Source organism: Eucyclogobius newberryi, unplaced genomic scaffold, assembly GCF_026437365.1.
Source record: "Eucyclogobius newberryi isolate DKJ021-1_F unplaced genomic scaffold, fEucNew1.0.hap1 SCAF_7, whole genome shotgun sequence".
NCBI classification, from domain to species: Eukaryota; Metazoa; Chordata; class Actinopteri; order Gobiiformes; family Gobiidae; genus Eucyclogobius; species Eucyclogobius newberryi.
Genome location: NW_027316389.1, coordinates 15,006,350 through 15,023,403, shown reverse-complemented (window position 1 = coordinate 15,023,403; position 17,054 = coordinate 15,006,350). Strand labels below are relative to the sequence as shown.

Genomic DNA, 17,054 nt, shown 5'->3' with positions numbered 1-17,054 from the left:
ATGGAGTCACTTTTTGTTAGGGATTGCGGCCGCCAATTCCCCTTGATAATCTTCTGGCCAAAAGAAATTTCCCGTGACAATAATGACACCTTTGTGGTTAAATATTGGCCGTACGTTTTGCCTCAACAGTAAAAAAGTGACTTAACCTTTATTCATTCGTGCTGACAGGGAAAATGTTTAACTGACCGTTCAAAATACCAGTTTGTGTTTCACGTGGTAGTGATTATAGAAATAATTAACCATAAACAAGGACAAAGTACACATCATGGAATACTGACCTGCTCTACAACTGAATTTTATACTGTTAATTGGTTACAGCTTCCTGTTTTAGGGACCATTTTGTACACTTTTTACCATTCAAATGATAATGATAATTCCTACGCCAAGGGTGCTAATTTTTCATCCCTCCGAAACCCATGGATAAGCAGGTTAGATTGTTGGACATCACATGGTGCCAAACGGTGAAAACGGGCTGATTGGTTTCTTACTGTGTGCTGTGTGGGAAATCGAGCAGATGGGACATGGTAACAAAAGGATGGTTGAGCGTTTCAATGGGCGTGATTCTCTTGTCGGCGTCAATAGTGAGCATCTTTGTCAACAAGTCGATAAACTCCCTCCGGTCGGCCTTCTCTGCCAGCATATCGCTGCCCTCCAGGTCTGACGTCATGTTCACCTGCGACAAAAAACACAGGAAATGTTGGCTATGCACACAATCACTCACCGCACAAGGTTCTCAGCAGGTTTATTTAACAGCTCGTTCCCTTGTCTGTGTATCCATAACCTTGCTCTTTTGGTGACATTAAAGACATTGGTATTCCTAGCTCTACTTGAAATATCTCCCTGGCGCCTAGACTTAGATTTTATCTGTGCCTGAGATGTGAAAACAAACAAAAAGAACACAAAGCCAATAAATGCTGCCATTGGCAAGTTGTACAAAGGATACATTTTTCTGAGCACTTCTGAAAGGGCTGACAAGTTAACCTAAATATATTCTAGGAAACAGCTTTGGACAAAACAGCACGGCAAAGGCTGTTGTTGCTAAAATAAATTAGGCTTACTGGAACGACAGAAAGAAAGAAAGAAAGAAAGAAAGAAAAAAAGAAAAAAAGAAATTAAATTGTGTCTGCTCTTTTATATGCTATGTCAAGCGTATGATCCTGAAAACTCAAATTTTAAACTAAGATTGTGATACTATAACAAATGCTCAATGTCGACATATAATGACTACACATTTTTTTCTTTATGTCATTTTCAGCACAAAGTAAGAGTCATCTATTTGATATTTGGTCTTATACTAGATCAATACTATTCTAAAAGGCAAGGCAAGGCAAGGCAAGTTTATTTGTAGAGCACATTTCATACACAAGGCAATTCAAAGTGCTTCACACAGCAGGAAAAAATGCATTCAAATCACAAAGAAATTACAGAAATACAATAAAATTAACTAAATTAAAAATTATCAATCCAACTGATTTTCTAAACTAATAAAATCACAAACAAAAGAGAAGAGTGCAAAGAAAAAATCCTTTCAGTCATATGCGCAGCTAAACAAAACTGTTTTTAGCTTAGATTTGAACATTGTCAGAGTTGAAGCCTGTCTCACATCTTCAGGAAGACTGTTCCAGATTTTAGCTGCATAAAACTGAAATGCAGATTCCCCATGTTTTGTCCTGACTCTGGGCACCAGCAGGAGGCCGGTCCCCGAGGTCCTCAGAGTCCGAGATGGTTCATATGGCACTAACATATCCAAGATGTACTTTGGTGCTAGGCCATGGAGAGACTTGTACACAAGCAGAGCTGCTTTAAAGTCTATTCTCTGAGCCACAGGAGCCAGTGCAGAGACCTGAGAACAGGACTAATGTGATCATACTTCCTGGTTCTAGTCAGGACCCGAGCAGCAGCGTTCTGGATGTACTGCAGCTGTTTTACAACTCGTTTGGAGAGACCAGTGAGCAGGCCGTTACAGTAGTCTAATCTACTGGAGACAAACGCGTGGATAAGTCTCTCTAAATCTGGTTTTGACACTATATTTTTGATTTTGGCAATGTTTTTTAGATGGTAAAAAGCTGCTGATGTTATTGATTTGACGTGGCAATTAAAGTTCAAGTCTGAGTCCATTATTACCCCCAGATTTCTAATTTGGTTTGTAGGTTTTAGAGCGAGACTCTGGAGGTGACCGCTAACACTTTCTCTTTGTTTCTGTGGGCCAAAAACGATTATTTCAGTCTTGTCTGAGTTCAGCTGGAGAAAGTTGTTTTGCATCCACACACTGATCTGTTGGATGCAGTGACAGAGTGAATCTACTGGTCAATAAAAGTATTATAGTAGACAATATTACTGTATATGTTTCAGATAAGTAGAGCATCCTTTTACATTTTGTTTATTACAAACCACAATCTAAAACGGTTTAGTAATATAAACACTTCTACTGACTTGCAGGACAATACAGGATCACACAAACATGCAGAATTCTATTAAAATACTATACAATATACTTTGAGTAAGATAATGAGGAGGGAACAGCGTTGTAACAGGGTTAAAAGTGAATTTGGCATAATATGTCCCCTTTAATTAGTTTGATTTCACCCCAATGTATGTGATTTTTCTTGTTTTAATCAGTATTTAGTTTCAGCTCTAGTATGTTCAGTATTGATAAGTATCTTGGGTATAAATCTACCGTGACAACCCTGGTCAAGAGATGTCATGATTTAGCCACACGATTTAGTTTTTTTGAGGGAACAAGTCGATGAACAGGGGCTAGAGGCACAGACAGACTGCCTTGTTTACGGTGACTGTTATGTGAACGGAGCGGGTCTGTTTTTCATAAAGACGCAGTGCTTATCTGTAGGCCTGCTCCAGGGGCTATCAGATGTGCTGCCAGTCAACACGCCCCAAATCTGATTCAATTCGCCTTCCCTATGCAGGTTATTCAGCCTCTGCAGCCATCGCTCTCTGCTTGCCTTCTCCACCAACTGTGATGAAAAGAATAATCTGGAGAAAGAGCTGGGAAATAATCAGGCTGTCCTCTGACTGGTGGAAGAGATGACTTTGGGAAATGGAGACTTGCACATGTAACGCAGCTGGTCATCGTGAGAAGATTCTGAATAAATATTATGACATAATGAGGAGTAATGATAGTAGGGCTGGGCGATGTTTACAAAAATGAAAATCTATATATATTTTTTACTGTTTCTTGCTGTGGACGATATTATGTCAATCCAACAGAAAAGTGTTAAAAGTCTTTAAACGTATTGGTTGAGGTTTAATTATTAGATAAATGTGAAATGTCTGTAAAAGGAATCACAAAAGTGCAGAAATATCACCTTTAGCCTTATTTGAAAGTGTAGAGCATAACGTTTGTCCTTTTTCATTTCTAATCAGCTCTTTTTGTAGCATTTTGACTATAAACAACATACTCGATATTCAAATTTTGCTTATCTTCCAAATAACATTCTTTCATTATCTATTGAAAACCTCTTAATGGCAATAATTATCATGCCAAATATAATATTGTATTGCTACTGATCTTTTATAAAGAAAAATGGAAATTCTAGTTCAAAATAAAAATAAATGGTAATTATATACAACTTAATTAATTATTCATTATTATTATTTAAGATTATTGTTCCCCAATGAGGTATGGTATTACTTTCACACCGAAATATGAGAAAAAAGCATGTTGCAGACTTTATGGCTTGAATACCGGTACAATTACTTATACACTGCACGTCCCAAAAAACTATTTACTCAGCAAATTAAAAGAAACAGCAAATGTTCCTTGGCTTTTAATATGGGCAGCCCTACACGTCTTGCATGTAAACTGCAGTTTATAGCCGCACATCTGTGTCAAGAGCAGCGCTCACATGCCACAGTGGAGCCAGGGCACAGGCGGCAGATGTTGAGCAGTGGGACAGATTGGCCCCTGCCTCGGGAAATGCCCGAGCTAACCACGGCAGGATGCAAGAGAGACAAAGCGCTGCCTATGAAACACATTACTCAGGTCATGCAACAGTCGGTGAAAGGAGTTTATTTATAAAGCCGCTGTTATGAAATAAACATAAACCTGAACTCAATCTTAATTCACTTTCCCTTTTCCTCTTGGCAAGCCTTTCACTCCGCAAAGCTTTTCCTATATCAGAGAAATTGTGTTTTTCAGCAGTTTGGACTCTACACAAGACATTATTTTGGCCTATGTTTTGTGTCTAAATTTGATCCAGTTCGGAGTAATGCTGCCACTCTTTTTTGTTTGCTTTTCGTTTATGACTGAAAACCTGTTCCTTATCTGTTGCTGGCATCCAAATCTTCCAGAGCCTTCAAGCTAGATCATCCATTATATACGCACAGGCAGATGTCCACAATGCTGACTTGTCTATAGGATCAGGAGAGCGGGGCCAAAATAGTCAGTTGCTGCACGCATTAAGCTCGCTGTAGCTGTACTCTGCTGTGTCTTTCCGGAGCGAGGTATGCGCAACGTAGATTTGAAAGTGTGGGAGACGGAGATGACCCAGGGGATATCATGGCAGCGCAGGTTGTTTCATTAACTCCCTATATCTTGCAATATCTGTGTGTGTGCGTGTCTGTGTGTGTGTCTGTGTCTGTGTGTGTGTCTGTGTGTCTGTGTGTGTGTGCTCAACAAGCTCAGGCAGAGATAGCATCATGTCCCATCTGACAACATGTACTTTTGGACAGGCATGGCTGCTGCGGAAGGCTGCTCGAAATGTCTTTTTTATTCTCATTTTTTTCATTTAGGTTTCATTATTCATATTAAAGTCAATACAATGGCTTTAGTCAGTGCAATTTAACACACACACAATCCAGTTAATTCCTCTAAAGCCTGAACTCCTCTCCAAACAACATGATTTATTTGATAGAAGGTCGACCGTGGACCTCTCGATAAGCAATTTATTGAAGTTTTGAAACGATTGGATCTCGATTCAATTCAAATTTGATTAATTGCACGGCCCCGGGGCATGTGCATGTGTGTTGTTTACAAGACAATGGTCCATAAGTTACAATTCACCTGTTATCGTGCAGGCCAGTTATTATCAACTCTGAACCGGGAGAACATGATATCAACGGGCAGAGACGGGAATGCCATGGGAAAATAACTCCTCCATCCTGTATATCCCATATGTGCCAGTATTTGGTGGACAAAACAGGGAGTGTATATCAGCTTACTGCCGAGCATGGCCTATCCAAATGTCATGGGTGCATGGGAGCTGACCACTATGCAGAGATTCACCAGCTACAAAGCCACACGTGTCAGGGGTGCAAATCATAAATATGGAGCATTTGTTTAGTTGTATATGATTAAAACTGAAATATCTGCTCCCATAATCTTCCACGGAGATAATAATGCCAGAGATCACATTTAATAATCTATGTAAACAATAATAAGAAACAATGTAGGTGTTGAGGGCGCAACAACATTTTGATATATCTGCTTAAATGATGGAGATTCTGATTTAAGTTTTTCTGTTCTGTTTTAGATGAATGTTTTTCCATAAATATTGTATAAACTGTATAATATAAACTACAACAAGAGTGTCTAGGAAACATTGATAACATGTGATAATTTGTGTTACAGAAGGTCTCACAAACACAAACAGCTCTGGCCTGTCATCTGCAGGATGTGCAAATGTGCAGAGCAAGTCCCCCTGCGCCAGTCCGCAGACCTGGTCGGGACACTGTTACTAAAGCTAGATAGCAAGATATGGTGCTTTTAAAGGATCAATACCAGTATTATATATCGAGTATTTGCTTTGCCAATAAATAATGTGTGCAGTCGATATTTATGTTTTTAAATCAAGAATCATTTCAAATCTGTTGTACTCTTTATGATGATTGTGTAAACGGACAATCAAATCTGTAGTTCATTGCTCTACTAGTTTAAAACACACAAGTGATGCAGAGGATGGATACAGAGACTGGTGCAGCTTTAAAAAAAATCAGCCCAATATGTCATTTTTTTTTCTAATATTATTGTATGGAAAAATATTGAGATTAGCACCAATATTTTGTCTATTCCGAATGCTTTGTTTTTTCTTCCCACACATGACCTACACATGGTTAAGACTGCAAATGTATCCGCAGCATTTGCAAAGAAAACACACACACATATATAATCTGGAAGCAGGACTGGACGTAACATGTTAACCAGCCCTGCCACATGTTCAGCTCAACCTGTCTGTCTGTAACTTATTAGGAGAGTTGAAGATCAGAGCTGGAGTTTTCCTCTGCAGCTGCTTTCATTTTGCCAGGTAAAATTCTATATGGCAGCACCACGCCGTAGCATCTGGATATCAGGGACTCTGCAGCATAAATATTTTAAACGTATTTCAAACATTTGATAGTTATTTCCCCCCCGATGTGATGGTTCATACGGACTTGAGAGACGGGCAGACGTGCGAGTTGCAGAAGACAGTGCCAATCACACATTGACATTTGGGCTTTGGGCACGTGAATACCTGAGCCATATCGTCCAGGCAGTTGAAGATGTACTTGCGCGCCTCCTTGGACTTGATCCCCGTCTCGCCCTCGTGGTCCTCTGGAGTCTACAGGAGACAAGAAGCAGATGTTACCCTCCAATCCCATCACGCATTCCCCCTCTGGAAAGCCGCTATTTACATTGGGCTCATTATGGCCTCTTGTTGTTGATGTGCAGCAGGACTCGGCTTGCCCTCCGAGGAACCCTGGGGTGGCGCACAAACATTCATCTAACAGCCAGAGACGACCGCAGAGACGCAGGGACCAACAATGCTGCATATTCTGCTAATGATGAGCCATTATGCTCGGTACACAAATGCTATACACATATTCATAAGATAGATATGAAAACTTTGAGTCAGACTGAAGGAAAATAGAAAGCAGTAGAGTATTATGTAGATGCTCGCCCTCATTTGGATTGATTGAGCTAATTGGAATACATTCTTCGATTGAAATGACATCTGTGTCAAGGAAAACACATTTAATTAAAGGTCGACTGTGTACGTTATTGCTTTGACTGGAAAGTACCACAGTATGGCATTTAACATATAGTTCAATGGACACGAGCAAGTTAGGCCAAGTTATAAGCCAGATCTGTGGAGAGGTGAGCCCGCATTCAATATGTGTACATGTTTTTCCAAAGTATTGTTAAGCAAAAAAAACACACTGTAATTGTATCAATGCAAGATACATTTCAGTTGAGAAAAAGCAAAAAAGTTTCATAGTGGACATTTAAAATTCAGGTCAGAATTAGCTTCAAGTAATAGGTGACTTGTAGTGTAGAGTGCGTGTAATTATTTCTTTCAATCAACAATTTGCGAGATTAAAACACATTCCTCAGTGAAGAGATGAATATACACGAAAGCTGACCATAAAACATTTAGAGTCTGGTCTGGGAATGGGCAATACTAAAAGGTACGATGCTAAAAGATGGGGCAGACGTACTTATTGAGTGGCCTATATACCCAGTCAGTCGAAAGGGGGTTATAACTGAGAGGATTTTTATCAAGTTTGGCTTCCATTTTCCAAATCCTTTCACACAAATCCATTTTGGTCTTATTAGCCCCCACTTTGTTTGGGGCTATAATACCCGGTGTCAGCATGTCTTCTACTGGCTGAGGCTTTACATCAGTAAAGAGCCTATGTGTGTTTTGACCCACCTTAAGTCTCCAAAGCGGATATGTGGACTCTGAATCTCTGTTGAAAAACCTGGTTGTTTTTGTCCCAGCACTTAATAAATACTCAGCAGGAAGGCCTTGTGTCTGGGAGATGTACCGGATCTGCAAAAAGAAGATCAAAATGTAAGTTGAGTTAAAGCTGGGATACCTGACCAGAGAGCGAAAGATCAAATCAAAAGGAAATAGAGAAGCCCAAAGAATCAGTCAATCAGTCAGACACATGTCCCTCTATGTACTGGTACTATCTGGTACTAAACTTGTATAGTTAAATGTGATAAAATGTGAATATATGATTATATTTCTGTGATGTATTGTATCTGCATAATAGTGATATTTTATCTGCATCATTAGTCTAAGAGAAGAACGGGTGTGTGACAAACTGCATTTGGTTTGTGAAGGTATCATAAAGATGGGCCAAAGAATGTTGCCCCGGGGGGGGGGAGTTGCACCCCCCCTTGCAGGCTTTATCTCTACGGAAAAACACCAAGTGCCTTGATGTGAGGCTGACAAATGAGAAATGTGACCCGCCTATTCCAGAATATCTAATATCTAAACAGGTGAGACGCAGGAGGATCACGCAGACTGCTTACCACAGCTTGCGTGATCAGTCCCCGCATTTTCTCCCATGCATGCCACACAAATGTCTGATGTATCTGTGTCGTTTCATTTTCTAAGTTGAATTGTGTTCTCTATGTGTTAAGGAATAGCATCTGGTGTATGTCTGATTCCATGACATTAAAATATTTAAATTAATAGGAAAGTCAATTCTTCCATTTTGTAAATGTCCAAGGTATTTTCAGTCCAGTCCTTGACACTCGGCTCCCTGTCAGAACCCTGTCATCCATTTTCTTGTTTTTGCTTATTTTGCTGCAGCTTAAGTACATTTCATATGTTTCCATCTATTGTTTTCCATTGCTGGGGTTTTACAACCATGTTGAAGACTAATCTCAATTCAATATTTATGAATAGAACAGTCTCAAAAGATAGTGAAGTGCTGTGTTCCCCTGTGAATAATGTGCACTGAAACAGTGTTGTAAAATACCATGCTACATTTTCCAACAGAATGAATTCCAAACTTGAGATTTTGTTTTGTATTGGGATGTGTCATCAATCATGCATTCCTTAATGTTCTACCGCTTGTTGACGTTAGTGGTCGCAGGTGCCTATCCCATTGACTTTGGGCACACCCTGGACAAGGGCCAGCTCTTGCAGGGTTACCACTTTCTTCATCAGTTATAACAATATTTTCCAACTCAAAACTAAACAAATCTTATTAGTTTAATCAAAAATGTTGTTATGAGTGGGTGTAAGTACTTACACATAAGGAGTTACAATCAGGAAATTAATGTCAATCAAAGAGCTAGTATTGCTTTGTTTAATCTCCTGATTGTAACTCCTAATTTGTAAGTACTTCTAAAAGATCTATTTCTCTAAATCAAAGAATTAAAGTATGAAAACTTTTCATTAAATTTTCTTTCCAATCTGCTAATAAAAAACTACCTTTTGTTGTCCAGGTCTTAAATCTCGTAGTAGGAAGATAAACCTATAAGTGTTGTTCAGGCTCTCACAAACCCTTTGGTACAATGTTAATATTTACATGTTTGCATATTTAGGCACATGTAGACCTTATTAAGTGTTTATTGGCTTTAAAATGTATTTGAAATTTGCCAATGATTGGATTTTAAAGATTGATACAAACAAATCAGGGAAGCTTGTGTGTTGACGGAGCACAACCGGCTCAAGGTTTTCCCACTGCGCCCTCGGTGAGTGATAGAGAGAAGGGAATGTGTCGGCGATGTCTTGCTCTAGAGCACAGGGGCTACGCTAATTGGACAAATGGCTGTGTGGCATCTGTTGAGATAAACAAGGAGGCTGCTCAGGAATCATCAGGGGCTGTCAGGGGGATTGGAGAAACGGCCCGCCCTCCTCCTGAGCACTCCCAAGCACATGCTCATAGAAAGATAGCACAAAAGTGAATAAAGTGTGGTAGCTTTGTGTGTTTGGAGCTGAATTTTAGATTGCCAGAAATCAGAAGAGCTCACAGTTAAAATTAGACACGATTACTTCTTTTCTGGTGGCCGGTTTGTCAGGTGCTTTTCTCTGTAGTGATGTCAGATTCTTCCACAGGGCAGTCACACTCTTGAATTTGCCCTTTACTTAATGCACTTTATTCTGCACTATAAATGCAGAATAGTAGAAATGTAAATGGTAATATGTTAATGTTGTATATAATAGTACTCATATGTTGATAGCATGTCAAACTGTCGTTAGTGAATTTTTATCAAGCTTCGTTGCATTTCTGGTTGGATGGCAAACTGCATTTCGTTGCACAGTACTTATGCAAGTGTAATGGCAATAACATTGAATATAATTTTGAATCTAATCTAATCTATTGCATTCCCTGGAATGTTGCAAACTATTTCCACCACAGGCCAAGTTACAGGGCTGATCCGTGGAGAGGCAACCCTGCTCACATTAAGAATATATTTTACAGCATATCTTTTAGCAACACAAATTGAATCAGATAAATTAACATTAACATTCCAACATCTTCATGGAGATAAGCAGGTGGCGGACCTTCCACCAGAAAAGTTGCACCTTTAACCAAATACAATATTGTTGTAAATATTGTTGTGATAGCTCTGCTGGCTGCATTCTGCTACAGTACGGACATAACAGCAAGGTAAAGCAAGGTGAGTATCTAAGCAAACTTACTAAATAATGATTGTATGTACATACAAATGCATACAATATTGTAAAATCCTTATGTTTTTTGTGGAAATAATATGGAGAGTGTAAAAAAACAACAACACTGATGAAGTAGCAGGTAAACAACAACATGTTTTTCACCCACCCATCATTCAGTATAAATACATTGAGACACAGATCCTGATTAAAAACATTGTAACACTTAATTTTAGGGTACATTTATAAATATCTAACTAGATGCTAATTTGCATCCATGTAAGTGGTAAATTTGAAGCTAATTAATATCAATTTCCCTTTATGTCTCACTCTACATGACTTTACTCTGCTGCTGATTCAACATATATTAACACTTTACAAATAATAAACTCATTATGACTGTTTATTAGTAAGATAAGACACATTTGTACATAAATCATGATCCAAATATATTTTCGGTAATATATGTGTCGTTAAGGGCTAGTACTAATAAAGAGTTTATTAATGAGAAGGGTTCACAAAGGTCTGAGCAGATTAAACTTATCCAGAATAAGACATTAATAAAGGTCAACCAAATGCCAATTAACATTAACCACTTACATGTATGCAAATGAGCAGCTTGTAAGACGTTAATAAGTGCACCCTAAAATAAAGTGTTGATAAGTTGCTATATATATTGTTCTTTCTTTTGCTTTTACCTGATCGTACTCTGAGGCTCCAGGGTAAAGCGGCCATCCCAGGAAGAGCTCTGCGATGACACAGCCCAGGGACCACATGTCGATGGCCTCACAGAACGGCAGGCCCAGGATGATCTCCGGCGCTCTGCAAAAGATCAACAAGCTGCTTAGAAATACATCACACGAAAACCAGCCACACAACCACTGCTTTTATCTTCTCCTATTCAGCGGGAAAAACCTTGCACGTAAAAACCTTCTTTCCATTTCCCGCTCCTCGGTCCACAAGTGCTGCCCGTAATCGCACGCTGGGGTCAGATGGAGGACTTATTTACACTGCACATGTAGGAGTGAGCTGGAGAGCACCAACAAATCCCAGCAACAATTTTGAAAGCCAATATGATTTAATTAGACGACGTGCACACACTCACTGCTCACACAGAACCAATTCAAATCGACACAGACAATTTAATTAGTCTTTCAGTCTGAAGGAAGCTAGGTTATCAAGCGATGTATCACTTAAAGTAACCCGCCAAAGCTGAACATTTATTTTCACATGAATGGCTTAATTTCAACAGCGCACAATTATGAAAAGACAAATTGGAAAACAGAAACAGTTGAAATAAAGTAATTTTACTGATTCTTAAGTCGAGCAGAAAGACTGTAGTTGAATCAAACGTTCCTGTAAGCCAATCACAGTTCTGATAAAAGGTTTACTACATGACTTTTCTGGTAGGCAGCGGTCTGCCACTTGCTTGTCTCCAAGATGTAAATACTTGAAATTTTCTACACAATAAATAAAATTAAACTTATCTATCTAGCATTTATTCATTTACAGGCATTTTGATTGCTCTTTCCACAGATCTGGGGTCTCATTTATAAAACGTAACATGGAATCCTTACTAAAAGTGTGCGAAACAGAACCTGCCTCAAACTCGTAAAATTTTCACCTCTCTGAGCACAGATTAACCAAAGTAAAGCACAAAGTTCAGCGTTTTTAGACCAAATCGCTCATTCTAGGTCAAGATGTCTTTTTATAAATCCCAAACTTAACATAGAAAGTGACGTATGTAGCATGCTTTATAAATGAGGCTGTAACTTGGTCTGGTGGTGTCATCTGCTTGTCTCCATGGAGATAGATAAGTTTTAATGCCATAATTGCCAGGGGTGGACATATTTTTTCCTTTGAGGGCCATATTTGATTCCAAGCACATGGCAAAGGCCTGGACCAACGAGGTCATTGGTATAACATAGTTACGTTATTGTTAAGACCATACAAAAGAGAATGACAAAGTGTACAAGGTCTCTTTTGGTTCCGGTATAACAAGTATCTCAATAATAAACAGATATTAATAATAATGTTACAGATATTTTTTCTAGCACAGCCATCCCAAAAAATCTTGAAATTTCAAAAAGAGCCTTTATAACTTCATCCTCTAGACAACTGCATGGCTTAAATGTGCTTCAGAGTGATAATATTAGCAGTGTATTATTGCACATAGCTACTCCTGAGTCTCTATATCATAACAATTTATCAGCATGATCCTAATATGATTTTCGTGACCATGGTAACCTAGCTGGGATCTGCTTAATCTTAAGTAATTTCAACAAAACACAACAGTGTTAGAGAGCTGTTAAAAATCCTATAGTTTGCTATTTTTCCCGTTTTGTAGTCCACACTTGATGATAATAAGTGTTGTGCAACACCCATAACATAATAGTTATAAAATATCACCCATATCTTGGACCCGGCTCCCCTAGAAGGTTAAAAGCTCTGAAAAGTCCATTTTGCATGATATAGGCCCTTTAAGAGCCAAAATTATACCATATCTTTCTCATAAAAAGCAAGTCATTTGTATGAAAAACACCATAATAGTATATTGCTGAAAGAAAATATATATAAGACAAACCAATATGAGGGTTATTATTTCCTCAGACTGGATATTGCGGTCTCAGGGGGCACAATGGAAAAGATAAAATGCCACAGCAAGAGTATCTTAGGACACTAGAACTGGCCAGCAATACAAATATTTCATAAACAACAGGCTTAGATGTCCATAAACCCCCTTTACTATGTAAGAGAGACGCCTGTTTATTCAATGTTTGTCAGCCAACGACAAAAGCTTATAAAGAAATCCCAAAAATAACATTTGTCTTAACACAAAATATGCAATGATCGTAAAAACAAAAAAAAGGAAAGAAAAATCAATACCCAGGTAGAAAATACAAAAACCCATTTGGAACTCAACACTCATTTACGCACGTATAGATGTTGACAAGAAATCACATAAACAGGACAAAATAGTTTTAGAATGGTCTGATTTATTCCCAGACAATTATAAGACCACATAGTAACATTAGAGACACTACAATTATTCTGAGTTGAAAATTACATCGTATTGTCTAAAAGATTTAACCTTTTTAATAGACATTGCGGCATATGGAAATTGACATTCCCTTATTACAAAAATCGACTTTGAAAATGTAATATTGTGACAAACGCGTCTCTTGCCCCTTGTTTATCTTTGGTAGGTGGCAGTGTTCCTCTATCACTACAACGTCCGCGCACGGCTGGACAAGTAAGTAAGACAAACTTTTTACGAAGCACTTTTATGAGCGCCATGACTGCTGCGACCGCACTGTAAAGAAAGTCTCCCTGTCAAAGCCCATTGTGCAGATAAAAGCCACAGGAAGCCCTTTAATCGAACAAAACGCCGTCACTCCGGAGGACGCGGGTACAGTTCAGCCACAGGACCGCAGCATTTCCCCCTTCTGTGGCCCGGGGCAGGTCTCAGTAACTTCCAACTGTGATAAATCCAGGCATTATCAACATCACATTGTGCTTGTATCTTGGCATGCATTACTAGAAATTGTTTTGGATATGCTCGGGGCTGAGGGGGGGTTATGGTCCGCTGTCAAATTGTTAGAGCAAGAAAAAATGAACAAGCGACTGTGACAAATGAGAAAGGGAGACATATTGTGTTGCTTATAAGAAACAGAATAAAACCGGAAATGTGTCATCCAAACCATAGCCATTCACAGGTGGGTATTACTCAGTTACATTTACTTTTTGAAGAAATTTTGAAGTACTTTTCAGAGTAGTTTTCTGACACCGTACTTCTACTCCAACATCACAAATATTTAGTTTCAGCTTTACTCGAGTAAAGGATTTTGTTGCTCCCCTAACCCACAGTGAGTACTTCTACAGTGACAAAAGCTTTATTTTAACACCATTAAATACTATGAACTCTTATATCTTACACCTTGACATATGATTTTTTACATGTATTTCTTTTGCCTGTCCAATCTCATTAACTCACATCATATTTTTATTTTTTTTAATCCTTTTTGTTTTGTTTTTAAATGTCTGCACGGCCTCGCTCCACATTATCTGTCCGACCTGATTCAGCCCAGCGCCCCTACGTGCTCATTCAGGTCGGCAGATCATTCCTTGTCAGTGTTCCCAAAAACAAGGAGGAAACGTCTCTGTCGCTGGTCCAGAACTGTGGAACACGCTGCCCCTGCACGTTAGACAGGCCGAGTCATTTTCCCTGTTTGAGTCAGCTCTTGAAAATCTTGAAATGTTGACTTTTATAGTGTACAGTGTATTTTTTGGATTTCTGTGTCTATTTCATTGCTGTGTTTTTATTATTGCTGCATACTGCACTTTGGTCATTGGATTGGATCATTTAGGTCACGACTTTATGCTATTATCATTTTAAGTTAACATCACACTTCCTTACATACATATTTTTGGCTCCACTTCCCACCTCTGTTCCAACAAATATTCTCCACTAAGTGTTAACACAAGATAATCTAAAAAAGATGATTAGAACAATGAGATAAATATAGCATGGAAGCAGCGGGTGTTTACCCGTACTGTTCAATGGGTATAAACTATAATTATAAGACAAAACGGATTAAAATAAGAACAACATGGCTGTATAAAGCACAGTTTGAGTCCTTGGAAACGGCATCCAAGTGCGGTGCATTCGGCTGACACTGCCAATTTATCTGGCTTTAAGCTGCGCCCCACCTCGCTCATCTCCAGCTGGCCTGCTGTCAGAGGCGAGGCTGTCGGGGGTGGAGCGCAGTCTACATGTCACATACAGTACAGACAGTGCAGACTGCGAACAGACAAACCACATAGTATTATCCCTGGCTCTTTCACTGCGACTCAATAGCCCTGGTTATGCGGGAGAGGGGAGGGCTTCGACTGCACTGGGCTCATAGAGAGCGAGGACACTGGGCTTGAGGAGAGGGTGGGTATTTGTCACATTGTGGGGACTGAAATCAACAAAAAATAGGACTGCACACTATCCTAATTGAATCAGAATGGCAATTTTAGGTGACGCAATTATCAAGTCAAGGCAAAGGCAAAGAATGTCCTCTGCAAAGAACAAAATATCCTGTCTCTTTATAGAAAAAAAACTTGTTGCACCTGTGGTTTAGATCAACATGTTCAGAAATTCACGGGATTCTTGTATTATTATAGTTGATATTTCAGTCTTCTCTCAAATGCTAATGCCCCTGGAGTTGTTTTCAAGGTTCACAGTGAGCAAAATACAACTTTTCCTGTTCTGTAAAGCACTTCGAATTACTCCGCGTCGGAATTGTGCTCTATAAAGAAACTTTTTTAACAGTTTAATGTTCTGAAAAGCATGGAAAGCCTATGTCTGTGCGTGCGCGTGCGTGCGTGCGTGTGTGTGTGTGTGTGTGTGTGCGTGCGTGCGTGCGTGTGTGTGTGTGTGTGTGTGTGTGTGTGCGTCTCTATGTGTGTGCGCTGACATCCTCCCAGCTGGCCCGGGCAGTGATGAGCCTCGGTGTCCTTTGGGAGACAGAGATGGCACCACTCATGAATGGGGCCTTTCTTCTGCTGCCCCGGTCTGGTCTTTCTCTTGACTGTGTCCGGGTGATATGGCAAAACAATATTATCTTCACAACATACTGAGGCCGACGTTCACTATCCCGTCATGTGTGAATCAAGGAAACCCTAAATGTGTGCCGTCTCAACCGCGCAACGCCACATCTGTAATGCATAACATTATATGACGTTTATCAAGTAAGTAGGACCATGGATTCAAAAGGTGATTAAGAGGGATTTATTGTGATACCGACTTCCCAAACTCCAGTCATCATTCACTCAAACAAATGAAATGTTGACACTGTTTTACATATATCAAATCACGCTTTTCCATTGGATGTTCCATGTTAAATGAATGTGATGCATTAGATTTGTAATACATGTTTATATGTTTAAAGAGCATGTTTGTAGTTTGTAAGTAAGAGACAGGATATTTTGCTCTTTGTGGAGGAAAGTCTATCTCTAGATACAATAAATAATTGCAGCCTTTGCTCAAATTCAAAATGCACAGCATCAAAAACCAAATGGAAAAAAATTACACAAATGAATATTTTGTTTTTGGCTAATATAGCATTTTCAAACTAACAAAAGGTAACATATGGTGACCTATATATGCAATATTGTAGCAATTAATACTCCATTGATGTGTAATACCCCCTTTTTAAATTATTTGCATTGAATCAACACAAAATGGAAAATGGTTACAAAACATTTCATTTTTGAGTGTTGATTTATTCTCAACTGTATCAGACGTGCCATTCCGCTTCAGTCGCTCAGCACCTCTGTCTGGCCCACACTACTCCTACATCCTCCTTCATTCTTGCCAGTAACCCCCCCCCCCAACACTATCTGTTGGAGGCCCTGGGGCACCAAGGCCAGTCCAGTCCAGCCTCCACCCCGCTCCCCGCTCCTCGCTCCCACTCCTCGCTCCCCGCTCGCCTGTCCACCCTCTGCTCTGGTGAACAGGGCCTGTGTTTGGCTGGCCCACGTGCGCTCCCTCATGCACGGCCCGGCTGACATCACAGGCTGTGAGCATGTCAGAAAGGATCCATCAGGCTGACCTTCCCTTTGCTTGGCTCCAGACGGGAGACTGATGGATCCTTGGAACCCTGCAGCATTTACACGCACCCAACCACACACATAGGGCTAAATGATAGCTTTGATTCT

At 39.6% G+C, this 17,054-nt stretch overlaps 1 protein-coding gene across 3 annotated transcripts in view; it reads right to left on the bottom strand.

Annotated features, from left to right (window-relative positions):
* Positions 1–17,054, bottom strand: part of hipk2 (homeodomain interacting protein kinase 2) — a 101,960-nt gene that overhangs the window by 22,116 nt on the left and 62,790 nt on the right. For all 3 annotated transcript variants that reach the window (XM_072435430.1, XM_072435431.1, XM_072435432.1), the window contains exons 3-6: positions 11,048–11,171; positions 7,647–7,766; positions 6,468–6,554; positions 489–673 (exon numbers count right to left, since the gene is read on the bottom strand). In XM_072435430.1, coding sequence (XP_072291531.1) covers positions 489–673; positions 6,468–6,554; positions 7,647–7,766; positions 11,048–11,171 — 516 coding nt within the window. The remainder of the gene's footprint in view (positions 1–488; positions 674–6,467; positions 6,555–7,646; positions 7,767–11,047; positions 11,172–17,054) is intronic.